Source organism: Hippoglossus hippoglossus, chromosome 16, assembly GCF_009819705.1.
Source record: "Hippoglossus hippoglossus isolate fHipHip1 chromosome 16, fHipHip1.pri, whole genome shotgun sequence".
NCBI classification, from domain to species: Eukaryota; Metazoa; Chordata; class Actinopteri; order Pleuronectiformes; family Pleuronectidae; genus Hippoglossus; species Hippoglossus hippoglossus.
Genome location: NC_047166.1, coordinates 3,197,282 through 3,211,333, shown reverse-complemented (window position 1 = coordinate 3,211,333; position 14,052 = coordinate 3,197,282). Strand labels below are relative to the sequence as shown.

General features: G+C 43.8%; 1 protein-coding gene across 2 annotated transcripts in view; it reads right to left on the bottom strand.

Annotated features, from left to right (window-relative positions):
• LOC117777087 (thrombospondin type-1 domain-containing protein 7A) overlaps window positions 1-14,052 on the bottom strand; it is a 120,514-nt gene that overhangs the window by 18,317 nt on the left and 88,145 nt on the right. For both annotated transcript variants that reach the window (XM_034611609.1, XM_034611608.1), the window contains exons 15-23: window positions 13,189-13,367; window positions 12,442-12,447; window positions 11,901-12,034; window positions 10,947-11,100; window positions 9,553-9,694; window positions 6,197-6,312; window positions 5,330-5,447; window positions 1,925-2,070; window positions 1,110-1,296 (exon numbers count right to left, since the gene is read on the bottom strand). In XM_034611609.1, the coding sequence (XP_034467500.1) occupies window positions 1,110-1,296; window positions 1,925-2,070; window positions 5,330-5,447; window positions 6,197-6,312; window positions 9,553-9,694; window positions 10,947-11,100; window positions 11,901-12,034; window positions 12,442-12,447; window positions 13,189-13,367 (1,182 nt within the window). The remainder of the gene's footprint in view (window positions 1-1,109; window positions 1,297-1,924; window positions 2,071-5,329; window positions 5,448-6,196; window positions 6,313-9,552; window positions 9,695-10,946; window positions 11,101-11,900; window positions 12,035-12,441; window positions 12,448-13,188; window positions 13,368-14,052) is intronic.

Here is a 14,052-nt window from a genome sequence, read left to right as displayed (position 1 = left end):
GTGGATTGCTCGAGTTCCTGCAGAGAGGGGATCAGTCGTAGAAGCTCAGAGCTCACGCTCAATGAACCTCAAGGACGTTTTGCAGAGGGTAGGTGGCCTGGATCTGGGGATGGAGGCAGCAGATTCGTTTTGTTACCTTCACCAAGGAGGTTACCACTGTCTTTTGATGAATATGCAAATAACTACTGGGCAGATTTTCATGACACCTGGTAGAAGGATGCAGTCGGAGAGGAATCCATTAAGGTGTGGTGCATTGTGGTCCAAATCCCAAGCCATGAATATGGACAACTATCAGGTAAACTGGAACTAAACTGACCAGAATATGAGACGATAATCTGCAGAAAGACGACAGCGGAACATCTGTTGTGATTTTAAACCACTTAAAGACGGTAGAGACGCTCTCTGTGTTTGTGCCAGCAATGAAACACGGGGAGCTTCCAGTAAATTAGATTCACACAAAACAGCACAGCTACACAAAGCATCTGCCTTAATGCGGCCACTTTATTCTGCCTCCAGGTTGAGCTCCTACATCTGATTGCAGAGGTCACGAACAGATGGCGAGTGGTACTGCTAAGAGGTAATGCAGTCCAACCCTGTAAGAGCAGTGTTTTATGATATAAATCGAACTGCCTCAAAGTGTTTCCTGTGTTACGCTCTGCACACGGACTCCTCTGTTCCCCTGGATGAACCTGGAAGCTGCTCTGCAAAGAAAAATAAACTTATATCGGTTCTTTATGCTCGAACCTTTGTTAAATTCAGGAGGAGCCAGCAGCCGAGGTAAACAACGCTCAGGCAGCAGCGCCTCGGTGAATTAGTCCCCGTCCTTGTGGACTAGTTGAGAAAATATTAGTATCGCTGCCTTTATTTACAACTTGTTTGTGTGGCGGAAGATTTATTTGTCTGGGAGTTTCTCATCGAGTGAAACTGAGAGAATAAATGTGAGTGATTCACAGCCCCGGAGGCCGACACCTCTGACAATGATGTACAGATTGTGAAAACTTCTTTACTGTCATGACACTGCCGCTTCTCGGCGTTTCCACATCCCTTTCCAAGGTCGCTCGAGCAGCACATGAAGCTCACAGTCTCCCCGTGTTGAACGGTGTCATTACCTGGGCAGGGAAGGGTGCAGGCTTCTTTCAGTGTGATCTGCTTGTCTCCGTCGACGGCGAGCTCCAGGCTGCTGCACAGCTCCTCGTCCACCAGGCCGCCCTCGCCGTCGCCCTCGCTGTCGATGGAGCCGTCCGACACGAAGCAGGACAGGTTCCGGTAGCGCGTGCCGTGGCCGCACACCACACTCTGACAGGACGGGAACACCAGGGAGAGAAGTTATATGAATCTACAGCCACACGGAGACAGATATATTCTGGGTTACTAGAGATGTGGCTGTGAATTTAGTCTTTAAGCCATTTTAAAAAGATTTTTTTTCTGTGTTTGTGTCTCTCGTTTCATCGAGGACGGCTGAGATGAATGAACACTTGATAGAGACAGAGGATATAGATTAATTACTTCAGGGTGACGTGACATCCTGTCTTTACATAGAACTACAACCGAGCTCTCACAGTCTCGTTTCCTCCCATTTATCACAGAGTGCAGAACTTCTTCACTAATCAAGTATAAGAGCAGTGGAATTTCTTGCAGAAGACACCGGTGGAAAGTAAATGTATCAGCATTAAAGGTGCATTAGATTCATTTTTAATGTCCCTCTCTGATGAGCATGGATCCAATGAGGTTGTTCATCAATACTTAAGACTTACTCCGTTATTTTTGTGCCAGATGCTGCGATTTCTGTCCCAAATCCAAACTCTCGTGTACATTGATCTCAGAGCTGTCGAAGTTGCATTTCTCACATCTGACGGAGGTCGATGCAGTTATTAATATTTAATCTCCCCGGACTTCAGGACGATGTTGTGACTTATTGACCTACCTCCACCCGACACTCGGACCAGGGGCTGTACTGCCAGCGGTAGCAGGGCCGGACGGGACAGGGCTTCCACTGCTCCATCTGAGAAGGACACGGCCGGCCGTCGCCCTGAGACGCCTGGACCACCGAGCGCTGCCGCCACATCTTCCCTGGAGGAAACACACGAGGGGAGACGTGTCAATCTGCCACATTATGATGATTATTATTCATTTTCCCTTTGATATGTCAGGAATCAAGACGTTTATTTTCACATCTCTTATACAAATGGTTCATGGATTGTATTTCGTACTTTTCACACACACATTCATACAACACTTCTACACACAGCTCCTTTTCTATCACACACCATCAGGGGCATTTTAGAGTTTAGTGTCTTGCCCAAGGACACTTCAGTATGTGGCCTGAAGGAGCCGGGGATCAAACCACCGACCTTCTGCTTAGTGGACGACCAATCTCTGAGTCACAGACGCCCATAAAATACAAGTACATCATATGAAAAACTCCAATTAAAGTAAGTACATTGTATTACTAATATATAATATTGTAGTTAATTAATAAAAGATCAATATGAGATAATAAACTTTAATTTCAAACATTCAATACAAAAACAAATAGATATGGAATAAGTGAATTATTGTTGAATATTGTATATTGTCGTTGTGTTGCACTGATGTGTGTCTTTGTGTTTGGAATGTTTTGGGTACTTTTATCTAAAGAATAACTTTTTAATCTCTGTATTCACACAATTTGTCAAGGATTTGTGTTACCATGGTTACACACAGTATAATTGTTTGAAATTGCTGTTGTTCTAGAAAACAATGATCATTACAATAAATTGATTTCAGTACTTATCAAGTGAGAACAGCAACAACAACAACAACAACGACAGGGTGGTCTCTGAAGCTCTGGTCCTGTGCTGCAGCAGCGTGATATTATATAAATGTTACGTGTTTCGCATTTCTGTCTGAAATAACACGATTACACTGAGAATAAAGTGGTTGTGTTTTCTCCACAATGAACTTAATGCGAACACATCTGACACATGCGGCGGCCACTGTGGTTTCGCCACACAGCAGTCATCCATTACCTCGGCACACAACTCATTTTAAATGCACGTTTTGTTTTGAATGCCCTTAAATTAATTTTTACTGTGCACACAAAAGCACTTAACTCCACCGACCGGCTGGTTTTTCTCTTCCATCTTGATTGGTTCTTGGTCCTCTTGACTAAAATGGCTTTTTCATCCACAATCAATCAGCGGCCCCTCTTTAAATATTGTGAATCCAATACATCACAGCAGCAAAACGCCGCGGAGGGAGGGTTTGATTTGAATGCAGAAATTGCTATGAATTAACCGGTGAAAAAACAAAAACACAAAAAGCCTTGCAAACAGAGACACACATTCGAGAACGCAACCCTCCTGCCTACCTGTTGTAAATCACCCACGCTCAAATCTCTGCAGCTTTCATCTATCGCAGCTATCCCTCTTTCATTTCCACGCTGCCTTCGCCAAAACTCTGCTCACCTCGGAATGCACCTTTGCCAACCTACGACATCTTTCAACACAAACCAGCCTTCCCACACACAGACTGTACAAACTAATAACCAGTTCCAACGAGGGAACGCCCCCCCCCCCCCCCACACACACAACACATCAAATGAGATCCCCATGGCTCCGTCAGCCATTTTTAAAAAACTTTCATCTTATTCCTTGTGAGTTAGCAGCGATCGCTGTGGCGTCCCTTCTTCAAAGTGCTCCCCGCCGCCCCGAGGAGCAGGAAGATGTAATGGTGCGGCGTCAACTTTTGTGAACTGCCCCGAAAAACAACAGCCAGGGAAAACAGGACAACACATTTTCACCAGTCATTTGGCAAGAACCGTAAGGCAATCACTCTCACTTAAATAACACTTCCTCTCTTTTGCTTCTGTGAATTTGTCCGGGCCAAACACCTCCAGGGGGGGAAGAGGAAGAGTCCGATTTCTTAGTTACACAAGTTTGTTGTGCTGAGCATGCATGTTCGTGTCACCCTGTGGGACTTTGGTGTGGAGATACACACATGCACGGAAAACTGTTGATGCAATATTCTGCTCTTCAACACACCTGGGACAAAGGGAAGCTCTTTTAAAACCATAAAGTTTGTCCCCTCCAGGTTCTTCTTGCTGTTTGTACACACGTGTATTGATGGAGAACAACACAATGAGCTCCTGGATACACACGTTCATGTGAAAGCCTCACAACCAACACCGGACCAAGAACAACAGACCAGAAAAGATGCAAAACGTAACTTTACGTTTCTTTAAGTGGCATTTTTCAAGGTTGAACCAAGCTCTGGTGTTAGTCCACCTGGATTTCAGTATTGAGTTCCCACTGCAGATGAGGACAGGTTGTCCAACTCTGACTTGCTGACAAAACTTTCTATAATTTATTAGAGGAAACATCAAAGAAAGGCCTGGAATGCAGGTTTCTGCTGTTCTGCATTAAATTGTTTCGCCCACTTGTCTGTATTTAATTAAAAAAAGTTCCCGCAGCCTCCGTACGCTCCTGTAATAACAATAAGGTAGAAATGCTGCATGGGATCTGGTTGGCAGATATTCAATTAAAATTTTTCCCAGATAAGAATCAGGGGCAAAGAGATTAATCAGGACATCTCTCCCGTTAGCGGAGGCCCAGCGTGCCCCTGGTGCTCTGCCCTCCAGAACCTTCACATCCATCCATGCAGACAATTACAAGTGGGAGCTGCCAAGTGAAGCTGCTGCTGCCGAGCATCAGGAAGTCGACTGTGCTGCGAAAAACACTGTCAATCAAAGTCACACAGCTTGTTTCAGGTCGGAGGTTTGTTTTGGTTCTTGACGGAACGCTAATGCTTTTTATGCTATGAAAAGTGCTGGATACATAAAGTGTGTTATTATTATTTTCCCACACTGTGAAAAGATGAAACTCAAGATATATTGTTCTGCTTTGAAACAACAAGATTTACAACAAGTGTCACACGACCTTGAAGTCTGTTTCAATTTCTAGATTTAAGACTTGATGTGTTTGGCCCATTTGTTATCAAGAATATGAAGTTTGGCGATAACTTTAAAAACATTTATAGACCAGCTGCAGGAATTTGACATCATATTCTACAAGTATAAACTATTTTTAACGTAAAGAGGTTCTACTGTTGCTCATTTTTAACTTTCCTTGCTAAGGTTTTTGATTTTATAAAGATATTCTATATGAAAAATTCATTCCAACTACATTTCAGTGTATCCATCATGTTTAAAGATGTCTCGTTAGGTTTTATTTTTTACCAGTGACTCCTGTCAAACCTTCAATTACACTGGAAAACGCTGCAGATCAACGACGTTTGCACGATATGATCTGATCATAATGTTGAACCACACGTTCCACATCCTGGCTCTTACCGTCTAGTCCGCAGGTCTGGGAACACTCTGACCAGGGCGACCACTCCGACAGCTGACAGTTGACGGGACACTCGACCACGCAGGAGATGTTCATCTGCCACTTCTTCTCCAGATTCAACTGCAGCACATTTAGGGAAATGAAGAAGGGGGGGGGGGGGGGGGTAATTGACGACACATCAGAGAGTCCTTCACAACACAGACCAGCGGTCACGGCGACACTCAATCTGTTGCAGCCAGACAGCAGCTTGACCTCTCAGCACGAGCGCTAATTCCCAGAGTCCTTTGTTCTGGCGGGGGGAAAGACTGAGCTGAGCAGCATCAGGCCGGCGAGCGTTGGAATAAGGAAGCTGCCCTGAAAGCCATCCTGACACAATGTGTTTTTGTGAATGAGCCACATGATGAAGAGGGCCAAGGGTTAAATAGCTGTGGGGACGGCTCTGCCACAACCCGCCGGCTACAATTACAGGGAGCGGAGACACATTATGAATGAATAAAACAGTCAGCCTGCAGCTACGGCAACAGTCTCTGCCTGGAAATACTTCTGAATATTTCATGCTGCTGTGGGACTAATGGCACCGGACGGATACAATAATAATGTAATGAGTGATGTGATTAAGTCATTAAGAAGAAACTGAATACCAGTCGAGTTGCGGTTTATATCCAGACTCATAGTGAAGACTTTTCAATAAAAGGAACTTCGTAAATATGTTTTGTGAGTCCAAAAGGACCTTTAACTCCCCAAGTTCTCTATGCAACATTTTAATAACTTCCCCTCAAAACCCAGGAACGTGTTAAAACAGTTAGAAATATAAAAATATAAACTTCCCACGAAACAGAAGAGAAAGTACAAAGGGAGACAGGCCTCACCTCCTCGCAGAATTTGATGTCCACGGATTTGCCGTCGCTCCGAACACAGTCGAGCATCCGGGTCTTGATGCCGCCTCCACACACGGCGTTCTGACTCAGCTGACACGTGCTCCAGTCTGAGGAGGAAACAAAACACATTCACATCGAACTGTCATCAAGGTTTAATGATTCGTGTTTGGACTCTAAAGCAGCAAAAAGAAAACATATTGATGCTGGAGACACACGCTCCGTCACCCAGAGAACAAGACCACACAATGAAGGGACGAATAAATACGAAGTAAACTATGAGCATCTATCTTCCATCACTAATTTAATCCACTTTCTGCGCGGAATAAATGTCACTGAAAAATGACATTAAAATGATTGATCCATTATTAATATACAAGTATTGATTATAGCAGCTTTAAGTGAGTGACTCGGAGTCAAGTCCCGACTCTATTGATCTGGATAAAGTGACAGGCTCCACTGCAAAGGACAGAATTAAACAGGTGTGTAAATACGCTCACGATTTATTCAGACTTGATAAATAAATGTAGGTAAATGACGATAATGGATACGAAGTTCAAACATTTGTCGACTGAATAAATCACAGAGAGGAACAGCTGTCGTGGATCTTTGCACTGATGCATCATGTTGCTTCGTGTCGTCCTCCACAATTTATTTTCATGTTAAATATCAATTTATAGATTTTTGATAAAGGTGTATTGACATTATCAATTTAATCCCTGGTGACTTTGCAGACATGAACCAAAGCTTTCTTTCCGTCACTGCTCTTGTCTCTGAGTGGATCTTTGAGGAGGGACGTGTCACGCATACTAATGAACCACCCGGATGACGCAGCAGAAAGACGAGCGCGTGCCGTGTACTGTAAGTGTGACTCAGCTCTTTACCTTTTAGTTGAATGACTCCAACTGTAAAATAATCGGTGTGAGCTTTTTTTTAATTTTGTTTTCTGTTCTGACTCCAAACAGCCTCTGGCTCGCACAGATCACTGTCGATAAAAGATGATTACTTGCTCTGCAAAGAGGTCATTTAAGGTTTAAAACCGCTCACTTAAATCCAATAAATCCAGCTGCCATCAGTGGCCTTTTATGCTGACATCACACGCGAGCTGTGTGGGCAGGCGCTCAGACTTAAGTTCCCTTCCTCTGAGAAGCAACCGGGGTTTAAAAGTAAACAGCAGAAAAGTTCAGCAACATTAGAAGCTGAACTTACGTTTCTGTCAAGGAGAAATACATTTTGTTCCAGACATACAAAAGGCAACGCCACTTAAAATTTGAATGGCACTTTTATAGACTTACTAGATACAGCTTTTTATTTGGATCTGCACTAGACTTGCACAGATTTAAATCCCCTAAACATGTCTGATTTGTAACATAAAGACCTATAAAATATTTCCTGAGAAATCAAAAGTAAATATTGATAACCCCCAAATCTTGCAACGTTAAATATTCCTGATTCGGGTTTGCACCAAATCTTTATGGGTTCATTCTTGGGTCAATCCCACTCCTCCACAAAATTTGAGGTAGTTTTTTTGACCTCAAGCAACTAACAGATGGACAGGCGTGACATCACCGCCTCCTACAGGTGAATGCATCGTGCGTGTTGTTAAAAATAACAAAAGATTGATGCTCTCGTGAAGCGTGTCCTTTGCCGACAACGATGACGCCACGCGCCGACGTTTGCGAGCTCGATTCTGGGGGAATGTGCGGCACCTCTGGGGAGTGAAAAATATGGAGATTGCAAACAAGAAAGAGCGATGGTAGAGACGCTGAGAGAGAGAGAGAGAGAGAGAGAGAGAGAGGAAGCTGTAAAAAGGAGAGAAGCACTGAAGGAATGGTTTCTGCATCAACAATGAAAAACAACAAGAAAGAGTGTTTTACCCAATAATAATCAGCTTGTATATTATGTACATATACCCCAGGAAGCCAGTGTGCCACTGTGAACCCAGCAGCAGGGATTATGTGTCTCATCTCCTGACACAAAGGGAAGACAGGAGAGTGGGCTGCTGCAGAATGTAGGGCAGCAGAAACGAAGGCAACACAATACAAATTTCAACAACCGAAAAATAGGAATAGTGCCAATCTTTTCTTTTCGCTTATCTTTATTGAAATCTTTTCTTTTTCTTTTTTTTTTTTTTACAGTTTTGGGAATGAAATGTGAACGGGTGGCCTCTGTGGCACGTGATGTTGAGTTGTGATTCGCTCCAGATTCCAAGGGAGAGCTTGAGAAAGCTGCCGGCTCAAATTCCACAAGGAGTTCCAGAATCTTTTCTGTGTTCGAGTAAATCAAAAAATACATTTTCTGTTTGGAAATCACCACAGAGATGCCGCTTAGCATCGAACCCCCGGCGGTCAGCAGCCAAACATTTGAAGAGATCTGTAGAAAAATGTAATGTGAGTCCGTTTGACCTTTCCAAGTGGAGCTCGAGTGAAAAAACAAACCCCGCCTGTGAGTGAGAGCTGCAGCGAGCGAGAATCAGAAGAGCCTCATTAAACAAAACGTCACCATTAAACAAAACGAGGTTTGATAGAACATTGCAAGGTTTGCAGATGATAAGGCTGCAGAAGAACGGATGAGTCAGTTATTGATTTGTCTTGCTCTGAAATGGGAAATGATACAAGATGAAAAAACGGCTCCAACCAGAAGCAGTAGATCTGCCACAATATGTTTTTATAAACTTTTAGCTGCCGTTCTGAAGCCTCAAGTTTGGCATTTTGTCCAACGACACCTCGTTTTTTCTTAAATCACCATTGGACAGTACTAGCTGTCAATCACATGGTGTCCACGCCCCAATGCATAGGGTTGCTTTATCGTCTAATTGACTCAAAATGGATGATAATTTACAAAATGATCCTCATGCTGCCTTGAAGAAGACTTGAAACTAGAGATAAAGATCATTAACACCTTATAGGACAATGTTTACTGACGTTATAAATCAAGGGAGGAGTTGAATCATTTTTCTCAGACTTCTACAGAGTCGGCCTCTGCTGATTCACTTTCCCGACCCGGAGTAAACGTCCATTTTATATATATACAGTCTGTGGTCGTACACAGAAACAAAGCCGGCGCTCTGGACCGTGAGTCCTGATGTGCAACACAAAGGTGTCAACTTCTATCCCGTCAAGCTCTTTACACATTTGTTGACTCAGCTCTGTGACGAACTCAGCTGCCAATATGAAGGTGGATCAGCATTGTTCCTCCATGATGGCTCATACTTTTTATACAGAATGCTGAGGGGGAATAAAAGCACAATATCCCCACCCTGCACAGGCTGTGTAAAAGCAGCTATAAAGAAGGAGGCTCAGCTCCTGCAAAAGTACAAAGATTCCTGAAAGATTTTAGGTTTCCTTCACCTGTGATGTTGTAGAAGTAGTTGAAGCAGTTGAGGTTCAGGCCGCAGGGCTCCCTGTCAGTCGTGTCTGGACACTGCCTCCCCACACTGGGAGACCGGAGTGGGTACGCTGTGCGAATTCGGCTGTTGGTTCGAGTACACGGCTGAAAACAAAGACAGACCAGCAAAACGTGGAAAGTTCATATTGCAGAGTAATAAGAACCTCATACAGACATATAGTAAACAGACAAGTCCCCGAGCCATCAGCCACACTGAATGCTCCCGATTCTGGATTATGCTCATGTGAGATTTCCTGTCAAGACATTATCTTAGCATCTGCACGGTCCTGGTCTCTAGGGATTCCCAGTATGTGGATTTTTCCAGTTGGAAATAACAGGAAAGCTGAGACATATATTCTGCAGGAACGGTAAACCACCAGATTCTTCACAGTCATTGCTCGCACTGAGGAGAGTTGAGGGGGGGAAATGACAGCTTTTTGAATAACTCCATCACTGGAGTGATGAATAAAAGATGTGAGAGGCCCCGCTGGTGCCACTGCAGCCTCCATATTGAGATGGGAAGTGTGGGAAGTCTGTGTCAAGCACTTTGAGAAAGAATAGGGTGTGATTAACAATGGCCGGGGTGCTGCTGCGAGAACAGCAGGTGTAACCAGAGCAGTTAAAATGGCTTTTTACCACGAATCGGAGGTGTCAGGGGCAGAGGAAGAGCCGAACACGATGTTCTGACACATTCACATCGCACACGTGCCGCGGCCTGTGGGGGGGGGGGGGGGGGGGGGGGGGGTGTGACTGCTGTGATCACATCAGGTCTTTTTTTTTTTTACAAATCTCAATTTGTAAAGTCTTCATATTTTACACTGAGTCTGAACAGGTCTCTCAGATAAATCTTCAACTTCTGCTCTTTTTATCATCATCTCCTGGGGATGAGGTTGACATTTATGAAGTGAAGTCGCGGCAGCATTGTGTCTCTTATAATAAATCACTATTGTTATGAAAAGTAACTCAGTATTTTCACTGTTTTCCAAATGATCATCACAAACGAGGGGTGATAATTTAGCTTTATGCTTTTTGTGTGTGTGTGTGTGTGTCACTGAATGTAAATTTGAAAACCTGCTCATGAGGAGTTCTGAGTCTAATATAGGAGACATATAAACCTGCCTCCCAGTTTATATGTCTCCTTTATTCCTCCTTGGACAAGAACAAACCTGTTGACAACCATTCACACACTGCTCGGAATAATACTGCCCCCGCTACGGTTTGAGTTCCTCGAGCCTCAGAGAACATGTTTATGACAAGAACAAGATATCAAGATAAATCTCAGAGGGCTTCACAGGAGTCTGACACTCCCATATCTCCTCTGAGCTCCGCTGCCTCCGGATCCAGGTTCAGCTCTCACCAGGCTGCAGCGGCTCCAGGGCCCCCAGTCGTTGAGAACGCAGTCCTCGGGGCAGGGCAGCCGGCTCTCCCTGGCCCCCAGGGGCATCTCCTCCGGGTCGCAGAGGTAGTCCTCCACCGACTCCGACGGGCCATCGATGGTGTTCAGCATGCACCTGTGGGATCGGTCCACACGGAGCGGTTCAGAAAAAGCTGGTGTTGTGCTCCAATGAGCAGGAGGCTTTGTGTTGACATGACAGTGACAGAACTACAGGATGTGTTTCTCACTCAGTGGAGCGAGATCGTCGGAGTAACAGAGGTCGGTTTTATTCATATAAATACATAAAGTAAATGTGGCTGTGGAGGGTCAACGTAAACACAGCCTGAACATGGAGAAGCTGAATTAAATACCTGAAATGAAGTTGCAAGCTATGTTTAACTTTTGTTTTATGTTTTAACTGATTTAATCCGATAAATAAACAGAAACAGGACAGAAGTTATTCTCATCATAATCTTTGCTTTCCTTTGAAAATTGTATTTTTCTAAATAAATCTTAATATTATATTATTCTTTCTGATTAACTTACTGATTATACAGAAAGTAAAAAGGGAAAAAGATGTATTAAGTCGATAATAATAGACAAAAATACAGAAGCAAATCATTACATTTGAAATTACAGCTTTTAAAATTGTCTTTTGAACACAGAACTTTATACTGTTACATTAATTTGGAGGTTTAACTGTATTTAACCAATTGTATTTTTTCGATTAACCTATTAATTATACAGAGAGTAAAAAAGCCATATTCAGTTTAATATATCCGGTGAAAAAGCATCAAATTGTCAAATAGAAAAATATTTTTTGTTAGATTTTTGCTTCAAACTTATTTAAAAGATTAATGGAGAATATATTTAATCAATATCAATAAACTAATATATGTATGAGCAGAATGACAGAACAACCAGTGGGACAGATACCTGACTTTTCTGGTCTGGACGCCCTCGCCGCAGTTCTCCTTTAAGTCCACGTTGCTGACCTTCCACACACTCCAGGGCTCGGCCAGCCACACATACTGGTTACAGTCGCTCTGACATGGAACCACCTCGTAAACCTGAGAGGAGAGAACAACCTCAGTCATGTGCTTTTAAATTGATTCACACAGACAAATGTTTAAAATATTCTTACTGCAGGATAAACCTCGACGTGTGACAATCAGGATCCTACATTTTATTTATATACAGATTAGTATTAAATGCTGCGTCTCAGCCGTGCAAGTTTGTGTGCGAAGTTTTGCTCTAATATGTCGTGATTCAGCTCTTCTACGGTTTAACTCCGCCAACAAGATTATTCCTGCCCTCGGAGCGGCTCCTCCTCCTCTGCATCACTCTGCAGAGGCTCTGTTGTTTACTTACAGTGAGGATGTTGTGGCTGTGTGCATCTATCAGCGACACACACTGACATCGGTGACACTTAACATCTGCCACCACATCACAAATAGCTGAGAGAAGCAGCTCTTACCTGGGCCTGGAGCGATGAGTCACATCCAGCGGGCGATGATGTGGATTAAAACGAGACAGACGGATTAATGAGCACAACTGTTCATATAGTGCACGAGGTAATAATCAATGCAACGTTTGAGAGGATATAATCAGGAAAGCCTCTGGCATTAATACCTGTGTAAACTTACACACAGACACACACACACAGACACACACACACACACACACACACACACACACACACACACACACACACACACACACACACACACACACACACACACACACACACACACACACACACACACACACACACACACACACACACACAGGCAGGCGCACTTCAAAACAACCTTAATCTGCATCTGCTGATGCTCACAGCCCCGGAAACCATTTCATTTCAGTGAATCATAGACACCTTGAGGAATCAACTGACACATGTTGGAGCATAAATATGTTGATTGGGCTCCGGTTACAGAACCTGTGGCTGTTTGAACTGTCGCTGATCAGAAACAAACTGCAGAACATAAACTGTACATAGAGATGGACGAGATGAGACCCCCCCCAAAGCCAAAGCATCTCTGCATCTCTCTCTCTCTCTCTCTTTCTCTCTCTCTCGTATATACATCATATGGATTCCAGATGTAATAAACACAAGTATCTTGCACAGTTCATATGCAAATATCCAGTAAACATGGTCGAGCAGAGAAGCAGCTGCAGGTTTTATCTGAATGTTCCTCTCGGGCTTCGGCTCCGGCCTCGTTACCTGGTTGAGGTGGTCGAGTTTGGGACAAGGCCGGCCGCCGTTGTACGGTTTCTCCCGGAGCCACTTGGAGCGAACCTTGACTCCGCTGCCGCAGGACTTGCTGCAGCGCGACCAGTTGGACCATTCACTGAGTTTACAGTCTGAAGGACAGGGGATGATGCACGCCTCCTCGATATAACCTGGAAGGACGACATGGAAACACATTTACATTTAGAGGCTGGTGGTTCTGGTTTCTCCGCTGTGAGCTGTACACTGTAAAGAAGATGGTGATTTGTGCCTGAACTCACCAGAGGAAACACTGGCAGATAAAACGACGACACTTTTCAGGCAATTTGAAAGAACGAGACAGAACGTTGTCGTCTGTTATTAATTATCTCAGAACAAAAAGAGCATTCAGCAGATAATTGATTTATAGGGGAAATTAGCTCTGTGAGAAAACCTTTGTTCGCTCTGACACCAAACTACCAGGCAGAGAAACAGACTGGGCTGGTTGGAAGAATCTTGTTTTTTACGTTTTTTCCTTTCTGCAGCCACATTCGTCCCCGACTCCCAAAGCCCAGTTTCTCCTTCTCAATCAAACAAACAGCCATTTGACTTCTCTCTAAATGCCACATGCTGCAGGAGCACAGCAGACCATTAACTGACACCTCACAAACTAATATAAATGCACTTATTGATTTCAAGCCCGGTGGAATGAAAAACACAAAGGCCCAATTTTACGGTGTGTTATGTGAAATTGAAAAAGAAAGACTCGCAACGCAGTGGTTAAGTCTGGAGGCCGGCTTCATTATTTCAATCTATTTTGTCACGGCAGTCAACAGGGATGTTTTTAACCATCTGCTTGTTACGCTTCTTTTATCTTTC